The sequence below is a fragment of the Pelophylax lessonae genome (genome assembly GCF_965119305.1).
Source record: "Pelophylax lessonae genome assembly, chromosome: 9".
NCBI lineage: Eukaryota > Metazoa > Chordata > Amphibia > Anura > Ranidae > Pelophylax > Pelophylax lessonae.
In genome coordinates, this window is record NC_138776.1 from 176,771,998 (window position 1) to 176,788,345 (window position 16,348).

Consider the following 16,348-nt stretch of genomic DNA (forward strand, 5'->3'; position numbering starts at 1 on the left):
TCTAACTAGGATTGGTTTAATGGGTGGGATGAGCTTTCTTAACTGTACACATGTGGATGACTTTACTCGTGTTTTTCCTTTTAATTAGAGTTATTTTGTAGGAGTCACCACTTTTTGTAAATTGCTTCTTTAGATTGGAGTCTTGGACCTTTTGACATGAACAACCAGGTCTGCATCCTGGCATTTCACATGCATCCAGGTCTGCAGAGGATATGGGAACAGATCCTAATGAGCCCATGTTGGGTCCATAAGCAGGCGATTTAGTCATAGATGTGCATCCAATTACATCCTTTTACTGCCTATCCATTACGTTTTAGGGCCAAAAAAGGAAAAGCATGCAAATACAGCTGTACACAATCTTCCTGCTATACTACTGCTCATCCGTGTAAAGCCTGCGAGCACTGAACAGATGCCGGTCAGTTGCTGGTTTTCCAGCATACTTGTTCAACAGAATCCGGTGTTCTGCCGAAAAATCCAACTTGCCGAGAACTCCAACCACTTCACTTCCGTTATCTCTACACCAGGAATAATTGGAGATTTCGACCACTTGGTGTTTTCACAGAACACCAGCAGTCTATACACTCCAGTACACGCTATGAGTGGACATTGTTAGTCTGCCTGCTTGTCGTCGCCGCCGCCTTGGAGGTGGCTATGTTGGTTACTAGTGGGCGGACTAAAAATGTCCACTCATTATAGCCTGTACCGGAGTGTATATGCTGCTGTCCTGGGAAAACACCAAGTGGTCGAAATTTCCAATTATTCTTGGTGTAGAGCCACCGGAAGTGATGTGGTTGGAGTTCTCAGCAAGTTGGAGTTTTTGGCAGAACACCGGTCAGGCAGCTGTACACATGGGCTGAAAGTCATCTGGTTTCAGTTGATATTTGGCCTGTATGTACCCAACCTTGGCCTGGTTCACACCTATGCAGTTTGCTTTTGATCCGTTGGTCTATTGAACCAAAAACACTTTTTCCTTTAAAAAAAATAAATAAAAAAATAAGTCCTATAACCCTTTCCACCTTTCCAAAAACGCAGCAGCTGAAAAAAGCATAGATGTGAACGTGTCCCATATGAAACCTTTTTTAAATGGACTGTAGTGCCGGTTTTGCAAAAAAGTCCATCATGCAGCTGATGGCTCAACCATTTCTGAGCAGGGAGACTTGAGTGATTTCAGCTGTAAATATCTCCTTCTGGTGACTCATTGCGTTAATTATATGGAAGAACATGCATGGATGGTAGAACGTGAATATAATTTTAAAACTGCTTAGAATTAAAAAATCTTGGAATATGTTCGGATTACAATACTCTAAACTTTTTCTTTAGGGACACATGGGCTTGTATCACACATATACCATGTGTGGTATGTATACCATACTAGCTTTCTTTTAGTAGGTGGGGACAATGCCTGGGAATAAATATTGCAGACAGGTAGACGTTAGCCTGCTAAAATGGCTTTAGGGGTAGCTGGTTGTATCGCTAGATGTGTAAATGTTAAAGATAAATTCCAGGTGATAAAGTACATTATCATTAACTTTTTTTTTTTTTTTTTTTTTTTTACTTTAGATCAGGGTGGATAAAAATCAGTGATGTAAAAAGAAATAAATAAAAACTGATTTTTATTTAAATTTGATTTTTTAGATTTGAATCGGATTTTTCAGATTTTTAAATTGGATTTTTTTTTATTTAAGTCTTGATTTTTTGATAGATTGCTTTGTTCTCCAAAAGCATTTTATCTAAAGATAGATTTATATTTAAGATACATTAATAATTTAGTTTATTCAGCATGAAATGGAGCTTAGTTATGCATCATGAGGCTGTATATTCTGCAATATTTACATTTTTAGTAAACTCCTTCTATGAATCCAAGCTCTACAAGCTGAAATAACATGCACTACATTGATGCAATCACACAATTTCACAGTAACCATGAGATAAAACAAAGTTCATGAATATTCCTTTATCCCATTGTTTTGCAAACCTATGTACACTTCAAACTGTATGATTGAATCGGTTCTGATATTGCTGTATTACTAACCTGATATCTTATTATTCTAAATAGGAAACCTTCATTTTGTTTGCTAATTTTAAATAGTCTAACTATACCAGCAAGAATAAGTCCTTACTTTTAAAGAGCACCTGTCATTTCAGATCCATCATGGCAGTGCCTGTTAGCGGACATCCACTCACTTGCTGCCGCCACGCCCCTCACCTTGTCACTGCCGCATCACCAGCCGTCCCAATAAAGTGAATGGGACTGTCGGTGAGTCAAGAACGGGTCAGAGGAGCTGCTGCAGGACAGAGATGACTGTTGCTCTTTAAAAATTATGATTTAAATCGAATTGCTTTAAATAAAGCCTTTTTTACTAGTGATTTAAATCAGGGCTTGGCAAATTTTGTTTGAATTTAGGAGCCAGCTCAAAAAGTTAGGAGCCAGTTTTTCATTCAGCTGCCTGGCGTGCAGAAAGAAAAAAAGAAAGCAAGAAAGAGAAATGAAAAGAGGCGGGGGGGGGGGGGGGGGTAGGAGAATGGGAAAACAAAAGGGGGGGGGGTAGAAGTAGGGGAGGGAGGGCCGGAGAGAGTCAGTCTCAAGCAGATGTGTGTATGTACAGCAGGCCTCGACAAAACCCGGGCGCCAGGTCGCATTTGCGACTAGAATTAGCGACCTGGCGCCTGGGGTGCCCTGCAGAAGGTGTCCTGTCATTTTTGCACGGACTTCCGCGCACGGAGTGCACGGACTTCCGGGCTGTCCGAAAATTGAGGCCCCGGCTTTTCGGCCTACTTGAGATGAGGCTTCCAATGGGGAACTGGCGCCCTCTTGTGGTGGCCGGGAGTAATGACTGTTGTAATTACTGTTTCCACACTGCCTGATTGTTCACAATGCATTACCATCTCCCTGTCCAGTTAGTTACCTTTGACAGGGAGTGTGGTTATTTATTATTAATTTAATTTATATTTTAAATGTAAAAACTAAATAATATTTTTTTCTTTTTAATTATTAAAAAAAAAAAAAAAAAAAAATATATATAATAATAATATATATATATATATATATATATATATATATATATATATATATATATATATATATATATATATATATATATATATATATATATATATATATATATATATATATATATATATAATCTTTTTCTTTTTTTCCTCATCGCCATGCCACAGCCGAAGGCCCCTTTCATACGGGCTGTCTGATCAGGTCCGCCTGTCAGTTTTTCAGGCAGACCTGATCGGACCCTCCATTCTCCTCTATGGAGCAGTAATCTGCCGCCATCTGATCCTGTCCTCCAAAAGCAGACGGATGGTGGTCCTCTTTTCTATCCATCCCGTGGATCGGATCAGATTGCATCGGATGGAAAGAGACAGTCTGTTTTCATCCAATTGCGCTAGAGGAGAGTGGGGTTCTAGTCGTATTTATGTGTAAATTTAGTATCCGTTTTATTAAATAAAGCTTGGTTGTTAGTGTAAAAAAAAAAAAAACTGGCTCCTAACTTTTTTAGCTGGCTCCTAGATTTCAGGAAAATTTGTCAAGCCCTGATGTACAGTGAGGTCCCCTCAGCTCTATAGTGTGTACAGAGGAATCCTCCAGAAGTGTTATTTTCCCACCTCCACCTTCCTCGCATACACCCAGAAAATGGCCTGCTCTGCTCCCCCCCAACACATTTGAGTGGGGGGGGGGTCTCCCACTCTTGGCCAATTAAAGGTAAACTGTGCCCCCAACTATTTGTAGGTGGTGTCCTTCCCTCAGCCAGGGGAGGATGGGCTTGGTCTGCGCTCCCACCTCCCCCAGGGGCGGAGGAAGCAGTGACACGCAGGCAGGCTGGACCAGTGGGATGGGGAGCGCCTGATACATGAAATTCTATGCAGAGCCCGGGCCCGACGCACCATTCTCCCGCCTCACACACCGTTCAGCAGCGGACCTGGCACTCTTACCCAATGTCAGATGTGTTCCGGGTGACCGCAACGAGGAGGCGGACAGTGGCAGAACGAGAAGTGCATCCTATGGATGTGCTGAAAGTGGAGAAGAGGCAGCCGGTTCTGATTGATCAGCGCCATCCATGTGATGGTGCTGACCAATTAGAATGCCTCTTGTCCGTACACTGTGAAGTATGGATAGGGGCCGCGGGATTTCAAATCTCTGAATCAGCGAAGCGGCGTCCCGATGCCTGACAGCAGACGGCTGAAATCCTAGGCGCCTGGACTCCGTTTCTAGTCGCCAATGCGACCTGGCGCCTGGGATTTGTCGAGCCCTGATTTAAATCAGGATTTTAATCGTGATTTAAATCCAGTCCACCTTTCTTTAGGTTGGTCCAGTTTAGTGATTGTCTAAAGCTGTGTATACTGCATCCAGAGGACTGCTGGGGATGCAAAAAAAGGTTTATCCTTCAAGGTTGATCAATGGGTGAGGTGGGAGAATGTGCCACTGCTAGGCAGGAGATGGCAAGTCACAGTAGAGCCCTAAAGATCAAAGCAGGCTGTATAATGTTTAGCATCCCCAGCAGCCCTCTGGCTGTGGTATGTACAGGTTTACAGATAACCAACCTAAAGTTAAAAAAACAAAACTTTTTTTGTTGTTTTCTAGCAGTTTGGCTGTAAAATATTTTGCTCTTATCTGATGCTCTTTAGTTTGTATTGAAACCTATATATTGGGCAGGTTGCTCTGGAGGCCAAAGAGTCTGGCAAATATTTGTAGTCTTGACTATATGTAGTCTTTGTTCACACTGTCATGACTTGGGATCTGACTTGAGACCCCAAGTCGCGTGACATGCGAAATCCTATGTTAGTCAATAAGCGCTGTCTTAATGAGCACTACTGAAATAGCTCAGACTTTAGAAAAGGTTCCTGTACTGCTTCCAGGCGACTTCTATCCGACTTGTGCCCATAGACTTTAATGGAAGTCTTCTCGTCAGATCCTCGCCTATATTGATGCGATTTGGATCCGACGTTGCGGGAAGATTACCCAGGCATTCCCTGAAAGTTGCTTCAGAGTCGCATCAAGTAGTCGAGTCGCCAGAAAGTCGTTCCTTTAGTAATCTATTCGTTCTCGATATTGAGACTAGCATGCAAAAAAAAATGCCGCTCATTCATCTGCTAATTTCATCGTGTGTTCTAGGGTTTACTGTACCTGGGAGCTCAAAGCACAAAGCAGATCTAGACTCCAATCCAGCAGTTGTGATTTACCTTACTTGCCCTATTAACAAAGAACTTCATTAAACATTGCCAACTTTTTGTTTTCTTTTAGGTTGGGAAAGAAACTGTTCAGACGACTGATGATCAGACAATGAAGAGAGACATGCCGCCTGCATTCATCAAGTGAGTGTTCTGTCTGTAGCCTCTCTGGTATGAGCATAGAGAGTCTTTATTATGTTGTCCATTACTGGTATTACCTATATGCAATGTTAAAGGACTGGTTTGTTTTTCCAACTGTGCGTCCCAACTCTAAAATGTAAATAATAGTAAAAAAATTGTAACGCTTGTTGAAGTGTATTTTCGCTTTTGCAGTCCTATTGGGGTAACACCCACTTTATATCCATTACATGTTCTCACTAACATAGCATAACTAACAAAAATGTGGTTTTGGCCCCTTTCACACTTGTGCGACTTGTCCTGCAACTTGGGACTGCAAAGTCACATGAAAAGTTGTACTCCATGACTTCCAATGAGTACCGTTCATATCTGTGCGACTTCAAGTCACAACAACTTCAAAGTCCCTGCACTACTTTGGTCCAACTTTGATGCGTTTTGTGGTCCATAGGCATTGCTTAATTTTCAGTCAAAATCGTGCGACTTTTAGGTCGCACAAGTATGAAAGAGGCCGAAATCTTTTCACTTGCTTAACCACCTCCCACCCGGCCACTGCACATATACGGCCGGGTGGGAGTCTCCTCCTTCTGATCGGACTTTCCGAAACGTCCTTCAGAAGGAGCGAGATTACGACGCCTCGGACACAGATCAACAAGTTGGCGGCAGGAGGGCCCTGTTATTGGCCCTCCTGGTCAAATGACGGCTATGCCCAATCACAGCCGTCATGTAATGTAAATACAGCCGTTGTAACGGGCTTGATCTCTTCTTCTCCTCACACAGATCCTGTCAGTGAGGAGAAGATGATCTGTGCTGCAGCCAGGGGGATCGGTGAGTATTTCTAATTACTCACTGATCACAGGGGGGGTCTGTGCTGGTAATCAGAACATTGATTACCAGTGCAGCCCTGGGGGGGTGCCACTAGAGCCACCAGGGATACCCACCATGGCCACCAGGCATGGCAATCAGGGCTCAGTCTGCCAGTGGTGCCCTCCCTATCAGTGCTGCCCACCAATGCCCATCTATCAGTGCTGCCCACCAGTGCCCATTGCCATCTATCAGTGCCACCCACCAGTGCCTATTATTGCCCACCAGTGCCGCCTATCAGTAGTGCCCATCAGCGCTGCCTATCAGTGTCCACCAATGCCGCATATCAGTGCCACATATCAGTGCTGCATATCAGTGCTACCCATCAGTGTCTCCTCATCAGTGCCTGTCAGTGCGGCATCATCAGTGCAGGAAAAAACGTATCTATTTACAAAATTTTATAACCTAAACAAAAAACTTTTTTTTTTTTTTTTTCAAACTATTTAGTCTTTTTTTATTTGTGCACCAAAAAAGAAAAAACCTTGCGGTGATCAAATACCACCAAAAGAAAGCTCTATTTGTAGGGAAAAAATGACACAAATTTGGTTTAGGTACAGTGTTGCATGACCGCGCAATTGTCATTCAAAATGCAACAGCACTAAAAGCTGAAAATTGGTCTGGGAAGGAAGGGGGTTTAAGTGCCCAGTATTGAGGTACTGTAGTTAAAAATCATACATGGGTTTCCCCTTCTATGTTCCATCAATGAGTGGCTGGGGGTTATGTTTACATTTATGACCCCCTGTCTGTTCTTTGCTGTTAGATCTCCTTATTAGCTCTAAACTAGGCTTGCAGCATGGTCTGTCCTAACTGTTGAAGTGATTGTAAAGTCTCTGTTTGTAAAAAAAAAAAAAAAATGTTATACTTCTCTTCCTCTGTGCAGTTGGTTTTGCACAGGGCAGCCTGGATCCTCCTCTTCTCGGGTCCCTCGTTGCTGCTCCTGGCCCCTCTCTCCTATTGAGTGCCCCCACAGCAAGCCGCTTGCTTTGGGGGCACCTGAGCCGAGCTGCAGCTCCGTGTGTCAATTCGGCCCCGCCCCCTATCTCTCCTGATTGGCTAACTGACTTTGACAGCCACGGGAGCAACGGCTGTGTTTCAGTCAATCAGGAGAGAGAGTCTCGGACGGCCTGGAGGGAGATGGGGCTTAGGTAAGTATTAGGGGGGCTGAGGGGACTGCTACACACAGAAGGCTTTTTATCTTAATGCATAGAATGCATTAAGATCAAAAGCCTTCTGACTTTACAACTCCTTTAAGTCTAGTATACACGGGCCGAATGACGGGCAGCATTGGCCGGTGCAATAGAAACTGTCCGACATTCGACCCGTGTGTACTGCAGCCGGTCTGACAGAAGCTGGCTTCTGTTATGAGGCAAGACCGAAAAAGGTTAATGGATGAGAGTGCTGACCTGAGTGTTCTGGCAGGGAGGCCCCCCCTTGTTAGAACACAAAAACACAGCAGAGGAGATTGTTGTATTAACATCAGATTGTTACTATTGTTAGACCCGGTTCACATTAGCGCGACTTGTCAGCCTGACAAGTCGCGGTCCATTGACCACTACAGGACCCGTTCTAATAGGAGCGACACAAGTCGCTCCGACTTAGAAAAAGGGTCCTGTACTACTTCGGGGCGACCTCGGAGAGACTTGCATAGACTTCCATTATGTGAAGTCCCTGCAAGTCGCTCCTAAGTCGTGGTGCAATGTAATGCACAAGTCGCCCCCGAAGTAGTAAGGAGTCGTGTCGCGCCAATGTGAACCGGCTCTTAGTATTCAAAATCTCCTGCACTTGTCACCTAATTTCACATTGCAAGTTATTCTGAGCAAATACAAGCTGCCTATAGAGAGATCTTGTTTGTTGTTTTGTTAGGTATGCTGTGTGAATATGATTATATAACAAATAGGGTTTTTTCAAGTTTGACTGCAAAAGTGGAAATACACTTTAGAGGGTAAAATTTGTTAAAAAAAAATAAAAAAGTGTTATACAGTAAAAAAGTATCTTGTCAGGCTAGTGGTGTATCAGCACAATTTATGAACTGTTCCCACCCAGCTGCAGATAGGCAGAAGCTGCCCAGTATTAGAATATACACAACAAACCTCAACATTGGCGGCATACTGTACAGAACGATTTTAATAGTAAAACAAAACTTTTTCACTCATGTAATAATGACTGAAGATGGGAAACCCTATCTAATTCCAAGCAAGTCTGGCAGTGACGAGGAGTTGTTACAGTGCCAAGTAGTACAGAAATCTTCAGTAGTGGTCATACTGCCTAGTGCTAGAAGCTCTAAAGACTGCCTTTGTGCTGGCTCAAACTCATCCGAGTTGTGTGGTGTTTTTTTTTTTTTTGGTGACCACTCCGCTCCAGAAGATTTTACCCCCCCCCCCCTTCGTGACCAGACCGTTTTTTTGCTTTTCGGCACTGCACTACTTTTACTGGTGATTGCACGATTATGCAACACTGTACCCAAACAGAATTCATATCGCTTGTTTCCCACAAATGGAGCTTTTTTTTTTTTTTTTTTTTTTTTTTTTTTTAGGGTGGTAGTTGATCACCACTGGGTTTTTTATTTTTTGCAAAATAAATGAAAAAAAGGCGGATGATGCTGAAGATGTATTTTTTTTTTTTTCTGCTGTAAAACATGTCCAATAAAAAATATTTATTTTATATTTTTTTGCAAAAAAATTGTATTCTGCTACATATTTTTGTTTAATAATCCCAAGAAGTGTTTTATTTCCCCTTTTATATACTAATAATGGCGGTGATCAGCGACTTATAACGGGATTGTGATACTGCGGCGGTCAGTCTGCCACTAACTGACGCTGGGGGGGGGGGGGGGAACTGACTGCCACTGACATTAATTCAGTGATAATACGATCACTGTACAAATGACACTGGCTGGGAAGGGATTAACATCTAGGGAGATCAAGGAGTTAAAAGTGTGCTTAACCATGTGTTATGTGTGTAAAGTGTGCTGCTTTTCACTAATGATCTGTTTCTCATCCATGATAAGAACTGACAGATTGCTCCCTTGGTACAGAACTATTTGTTTACCAACACAGAGCTCTGGGCTGTGATTGAACACAGCCGATCAGCAGGTTTTGGTCGTGAATCATTGGCTGGGACTTGCTGATAGAATCCCACTGTGTACAATTACAGCGGGAGCTGGGCAGGGGATACATATGCGCGTGCCCTAAACCTGGAATTAGGCAGCGATGTATGGTTTTGTCGCTTTGCCTACAGCCGCCGCTTACTTTCAGTAAATTGCGAGTGGCTAGGAAGTGGTTATGTAACCATAAGGGTCCATTCCTAACCGATTCACACTTGAGCTTGGTGTAGGAAAGTCCCAATTTGAGCTTGTTTTTCACAACGCCTTCAAAATGCACTTTCTTTGTGATCTCGGTGGCAATAACATTACCGGCACCCCAAACGCAGATCAGAAATGTAGTATGTTTTGCAAGCACCAGATTGCATGGTACCGCACACCAATGAAATTTGGTACGGCATATTTTTTAAAAGTAGTGCAATCGCTACTTTTTGTGCGATTTTAGCCTATTCAAATTAAAAGTCTGAAAATCGCACTGCAAATAACCCACAAGGTTTTGCACAGGGTCACGCACAGCATTGACCTCACATCTATGTGATTCTGGTTTGAACTGGCCCAGAGAGCAAAATTGCAGCTTACCAGCAGCTGCATTCCTTTTCCACAGTCTGGTAGATTGCAATAGATTACTTTTTTTTTTGTGCTTGGTTTTCTGTGTAAGGGCTCTTTCACACGGAGCGGACCGTATTGCGATCTGCTCCGGCACTTTTTTTTTTTTTTCACGGACACGGATGACACTTGTGTCATCCGCTCCATATGTCTGCATATCATCTTATCCGTTTGCGGATGATATACGGACATAATGTATGTCTATGGGCATTGCGGATGTCAGCGGATGACACCGCTGACATCTGATTTTGCATCCGTTCCGTTTTTTAAACGGAAGAAAAATAGGGTTCTGTTCCGTTCCAATAAACGGAACAGAACTGAAAGGACGAAAATCGGATGTCAGCGGATGTTCATCCGCTGACATCCGCAATCCCATAGACATTCATTATGTCCGTAAATCACCCGCAAACGGATGGGGTGATTTACGGACATACGGAACGTCCGTGTGAAAGAGCCCTAAATCTCAAGTTTTTTTTTTTTTTTTTTCTTTGCCATGTTTACAGTGCATCCAGAAAGTATTCACAGCCCTTCACTTTCTCCACATTTTTGTTGTTCCAACCTTATTTCAAAATTGATTAAATTATTTTCCAGAAATTCTACAAACAATACTCCATAATGACATGAACAAAGTTTGAAATCCTTGCAAATTTATTAAAAATAAAAAAAAGGAAAAAAATCACATGTACGTATTCACCTCCTTTGTCATGACGCTCATAATGAGCTCAGGTGCATCCTGTTTCCACTGATCATCCTTGAGATGTTTCTACATCATGATTGGAGTCCATCTGTGGTAAATTCATTGTTGATTGGACATGATTTGGAAAGGCACACACCTGTCTATACAAGGCCACACAGTTAACAGTGCATTCAAGAGCACAAACCAAGCCATGAAGTTCCAAGGATATGTCTGTAGACCTCTGACAGGTTTGTATTGGCACAGATCTGGGGAAGGGTATGGAAAAATTTCTGCAGCATTGAAGGTCCCAATGAGCACAGTGGCCTCCATCTGTAAATGGAAGAAGTTTGGAACCACCAGGACTCTTCCTAGAGCAGGCTGCCCAGCCAAACTGTGCGATCGGGGGAGAAGGGCCTCACTCAGGGAGGTAACCAAGAACCCGATGGTCATACTGACAGAGCTCCAGTGTTTCTCTGTGGAGATAGTTGTTCTTCTAGGAGAATCTCCTATCTCTGTAGTACTCCACCAATCAGGCCTATATGGTAGAGTGGCCAGAAGGAAGCCATTCCTCAGTAAAAGGCACATGACAGCCCTTTGTCGTTTCCCAAACGGCACCTGAAGGACTCTCAGAACATCAGAAACAAAATTCTCTGGTCTGATGAAACAAAGCTGGAACTCTTTGGCTGGCTTGAATGGCAAGTGTCATGTCTGCTGGAAACCAGGCACTGCTCAACACCTGGCCAATACCATCCCTACAGTTAAGCATGGTGGTGGCAGCATCATACCAATGTTTTTCAGCGGAATGAACTGGGAGACTAGTCAGGATTGAGGGGAAGCTGACAACGTACGAAGACATCTTTGATAGGGATGATCGAACTTTTGAAAAGTTCGGTTCGACCAGAACACCCGAACTTCACGAAAGTTCGGCCCGGATTTCAGAACCCCATTGAAATCAATGGGACCCGAACTTCTGTAATCAAAAAACACCATTTTTAAGCCCTAAAACCCAATAAATGCCCCTAAAAAGTGCCTAGGGTTCTGGGTCATGCCCCATTAACTATTAATCACACAAAAAAAGGTTCTTAAAAATTGTCATTTTTGATAAAAAAGCCAATTATTGAAAAATTAAAAAAAAAAAAAAAAGAGATTTTTTTGATTTTTACTTTGGATTTAGTATCTGGGGGGTCTAAAAGGTGTGCATGTGAAGTTTCAGCTCTGTAGCATGTCCAGAACCATGAAAAAAAAAAAGATAATTTTTCAGTAGAACAGGGATGTGGTTCGGGAGCCTCCTTTAACTTTAACACCTATATGATCTTTTTTTCTGGTTCTGGACATGCTACAGAGCTGAAACTTCACAGGTACACCTTTTAGACCCCCCAGACACAAAATCACACAAAAAAAGTTCTTAAAAATTGTCATTTTTGATAAAAAAGCCAATTATTGAAAAATTAAAAAAAAAAAAAAAAAAAGAGATTTTTTGATTTTTACTTTGGATTTAGTATCTGGGGGGTCTAAAAGGTGTGCATGTGAAGTTTCAGGTCTGTAGCATGTCCAGAACCAGAAAAAAAAGATTGTTTGTATTAGAAAACTTTAAGCACAGGAATATGGCTTCTCTGCTGTAACACCTTGCCGGTTTAATAGCAGGCATTTTTTTGGGTTCTTTGCAGTCAGGAAAAACATCTGAACTTGTGTATAGTAGTACTGTGCACAAGTTCTGATGTTTTGCCTGCCTCCAAAATTCCCCAAAAAATGCCAGCAAAAACACACCTGGGCATTTTTTTTTTTGACGCTAGCGTTTTTTTTTGGCATTTTTTGGGGTTCTTTTGAGGCAGGCAAAACATCTGAACTTGTGTATAGGGGGGATATATAGACATATATGTCTGAATATATACCCCTAGACATATATAGGTGTGATAGTAGCAGAAATAAATGCTTGCGCTAATGAAATCATTTACAGTAATATATTTCTGCTACTATCACACCTATATATGTCTAGGGGTATATATTCAGACATATATGCCTATATATACACCCTATACACATGTTCAGATGTTTTGCCTGCCTCAAAAGAACCCCAAAAAATGCCAAAAAAAACGCTAGCGTCAAAAAAAAAAAATGCCCAGGTGTGTTTTTGCTGGCATTTTTTGGGGATTTTGGAGGCAGGCAAAACATCAGAACTTGTGCACAGTACCACTATACACAAGTTCAGATGTTTTTCCTGACTGCAAAGAACCCAAAAAAATGCCTTCTATTAAACCGGCAAGGTGTTACAGCAGAGAAGCCATATTCCTGTGCTTAAAGTTTTCTAATACAAACGATCTTTTTTTTTCTGGTTCTGGACATGCTACAGACCTGAAACTTCACATGCACACCTTTTAGACCCCCCAGATACTAAATCCAAAGTAAAAATCAAAATCTCTTTTTTTTTTTTTTTTTTTTTTTTTTTAAATTTTTCAATAATTGGCTTTTTTTATCAAAAATGACAATTTTTAAGAACTTTTTTTTGTGTGATTTTGTGTCTGGGGGGTCTAAAAGGTGTACCTGTGAAGTTTTAGCTCTGTAGCATGTCCAGAACCATAAAAAAAAAGATTGTTTGTATTAGAAAACTTTAAGCACAGGAATATGGCTTCTCTGCTGTAACACCTTGCCGGTTTAATAGCAGGCATTTTTTTGGGTTCTTTGCAGTCAGGAAAAACATCTGAACTTATGTATAGTGGTACTGTGCACAAGTTCTGATGTTTTGCCTGCCTCCAAAACCCCCCAAAAAATGCCAGCAAAAACACACCTGGGCATTTTTTTTTTTTGACACTAGCGTTTTTTTGGCATTTTTTGGGGTTCTTTTGAGGCAGGCAAAACATCTGAACATGTGTATAGGGGGTATATATAGGCATATATGTCTGAATATATACCCCTAGACATATATAGGTGTGATAGTAGCAGAAATATATTACTGTAAATGATTTCATTAGCGCAAGCATTTATTTCTGCTACTATCACACCTATATATGTCTAGGGGTATATATACAGACATATATGTCTATATATACCCCCTATACACATATTCAGATGTCATGTCTGACATCAAACATGTCCTCAAAAAAGCACTGGCAGTGGCAGCCCCTGCAGCATTAAAAAATGCTTGCTGGTGAGAAGCCACATTCCTGTCCCGAAGCAGAGAAATGATCATTTCTCTATAGCGGTCACCCTGCTATGGAAGGGTTTTGTCACCCTGCCATAGCAGTCACTGTCAGTTAACCCTACACTACACTACGGTCCCCTGACACTTAACACTTTCCCTACAGAAACTCAATTTTTGAAGCTAACTTAAGTGTAAAGGAGCACTCTAACTACACTAGATATCCCTTTCCTCACACTAAAAATAGCTAAATGACACTTTTAAAGTAAAATTAACAGAACTGCTTCCACTCTCTTCCATGTCCAGTATAACAATGCTGGGAATATGGCGGGGGCGATCTTATATACTGGGGGGCGTATTCACTAATGATTGGTCTAGGGACCCCCTAGTCACTCCAATCACATTCCTAGCATTCTTCTGCCCCCTCAATTGGCTTTTGCTAATGGTTCTGGTCCAATCACGGGCTTTTAAAGCCCATTTCCTGAAGCATTGCATTTTGGGCGGTTCTGGTTGCCGAATTCCGAACTTTTTGGGCAAAAAGTTCTAAATTCGGCCGAACCTCGAACACCCAATGTTCGGGCCGAACCGATGGTGGACCCGAACCGTTCGATCATCCCTAATCTTTGATAAATACCTGCTCCAGAGCGCTCTGGACCTCAGATTGGGTCAAAGGTTCATCTTCCAACAGGACCACAACCCTAATAACACAGCAATGATAACAAAGGAGTGACTACAGGACAACTCTTTGATGTCCTTGAATGGCCCAGACTTGAACCCGATTGAGCATCTCTGGAGAGATCTGAAAATGGCTGTGCATCGACCCTCTTCATCCAACCTGATGGAGCTTGAGAGGTTTTGCAAAGAAGAATGGGAGAAACTTCCCAAAAGTAGGTCTGCCAAGCTTGTAGCATCATACTCAAAAAGACTTGAGGCTGTAATTGGTGCCAAAGGTGCTTCAACAAAGTACTGAGCAAAGGCTGTGATACTTATGTACATGGGATTTTTTTATTTTTAATAAATTTGAAAAGATTTCAGACAGACTTCGTTCATGTTGTCATTGTGGGGTATTGTTTGTAGAATTTTGAGAAAAATGAATTGAATCCATTTTGGAATAAGGCTGTAACAAAATGTGGAAAAAGTGAAGTGCTGTGAATACTTTTCTGGATGCACTGTATATTTATAAAGCATTGAAAGATACCATGAGAAAGATACAATGTTGGAGCTGTAGGCTTTGGATAGCATAAAAGGCTGTTTCCTTCTAGACAGTACCACATCTTTGATAATATTCAAATCACTTTTTCAATTTCATATTTGATCAGTTACGGATAATTTAAAATGTCTTGTGGGTTTCTGCAGAGTTAGATATTACTATATTTTATTATTATAAAACCTTACCTTCTCTTGACTCTTACCTTACAACACACTTTGATGGCTCCAGGTAAAAAGGTAGTTGATTCTTTTAAATATCGTTCGTGTTGTATAACAGTAATGTTTGTATGCTTAGTGTAGAACAATTGTTTTTATAGATGTCTTTTGAGTGTGATCTAAATTGCTTCTTTTAATAGTAATTTTCACACATTGTTTTTTTTGTTTTTTGTATGTTTTGTAACTTCAAATGTCTTTTTTTTTTTTTTTTTTTGCCCCAGAGTAGAAAATGCTTGTGCTAAGCTTGTCCAGGCTGCTCAAATGCTGCATGCAGATCCATACTCTGTGCCAGCTCGTGATTACCTTATTGATGGCTCTCGTGGAATCCTCTCCGGCACCTCCGATCTGCTCCTGACATTTGATGAGGCTGAGGTAGGTGTCTAGATTTTTATGCTGTAATCACTGCTGTCCTATATCTAGGATGACCTTGTATATGTGTTGGTGTTTTAAGGATAAGTTCACCTTTTTGGGCAGAATTTCGCTTTTTATAATAGAAATGTTTTCAAATCTTCTGGCCCAGCCATCCAAATGTGCTCTTCCCTTACTTACATCATTCACAGGAGGTTTAGAATCTTGCCAGTCGTTTTTTGTACCTTTTTTTTTTTTTTTTTTTTAATGGATTTTCAGAATCCATCACTTCCTGTAGCTTGTATCAGCATTAACTTCTTGTTAGGTCATCTCCCAGAAGCCTTCACTTCCTGTTAGGTCATCTCCCAGAAGCCTTCACTCCCTGTTAGGTCTTCTCCCAGAAGCCTTCATTCCCTGTTAAGTCATCTCCCAGAAGCCTTCACTTCCTTGTTGCATCACAGAAGAGGGCGTAAAAAGGTATGTTCACCACTCTGAACCACACCGCCCTCATTACAATACCACCTTTCGCCCACTTCCTATACAATCTAATTATACAATCTTTTAGATCTCCCATCAGCTATTTGGTACAAGGGCCTGTCTGATTTGATACAAATTGAATGGATTGTTCAGGTGTGTCTTTCTATTCCATAGGTCTGGTAAATCTAAAGGAAATTGTACAGAGATAGTACAAGCATAGTGTATGGCCATCTTTATACAAGTACATAGGAGGGAGTGGATGGGGACACTCAGTTGTCAGGCCTTGTTCACATTTCAACGTGGTGTAAACTCACATTCCCACATGCTTTTATTATGGGTATTTTGGAGCATTTTCAGTCGTTATGCATAGGGCAGCCAGTTCACTTGAACGAGCTGCCTT

General features: G+C 41.6%; 1 protein-coding gene across 5 annotated transcripts in view; it reads left to right on the forward strand.

The window, feature by feature from the left end:
- Positions 1–16,348, forward strand: part of VCL (vinculin) — a 139,383-nt gene that overhangs the window by 50,454 nt on the left and 72,581 nt on the right. For all 5 annotated transcript variants that reach the window (XM_082267550.1, XM_082267549.1, XM_082267552.1 and 2 more), the window contains 2 exons: positions 5,255–5,325; positions 15,345–15,495. In XM_082267550.1, the coding sequence (XP_082123676.1) occupies positions 5,255–5,325; positions 15,345–15,495 (222 nt within the window). The remainder of the gene's footprint in view (positions 1–5,254; positions 5,326–15,344; positions 15,496–16,348) is intronic.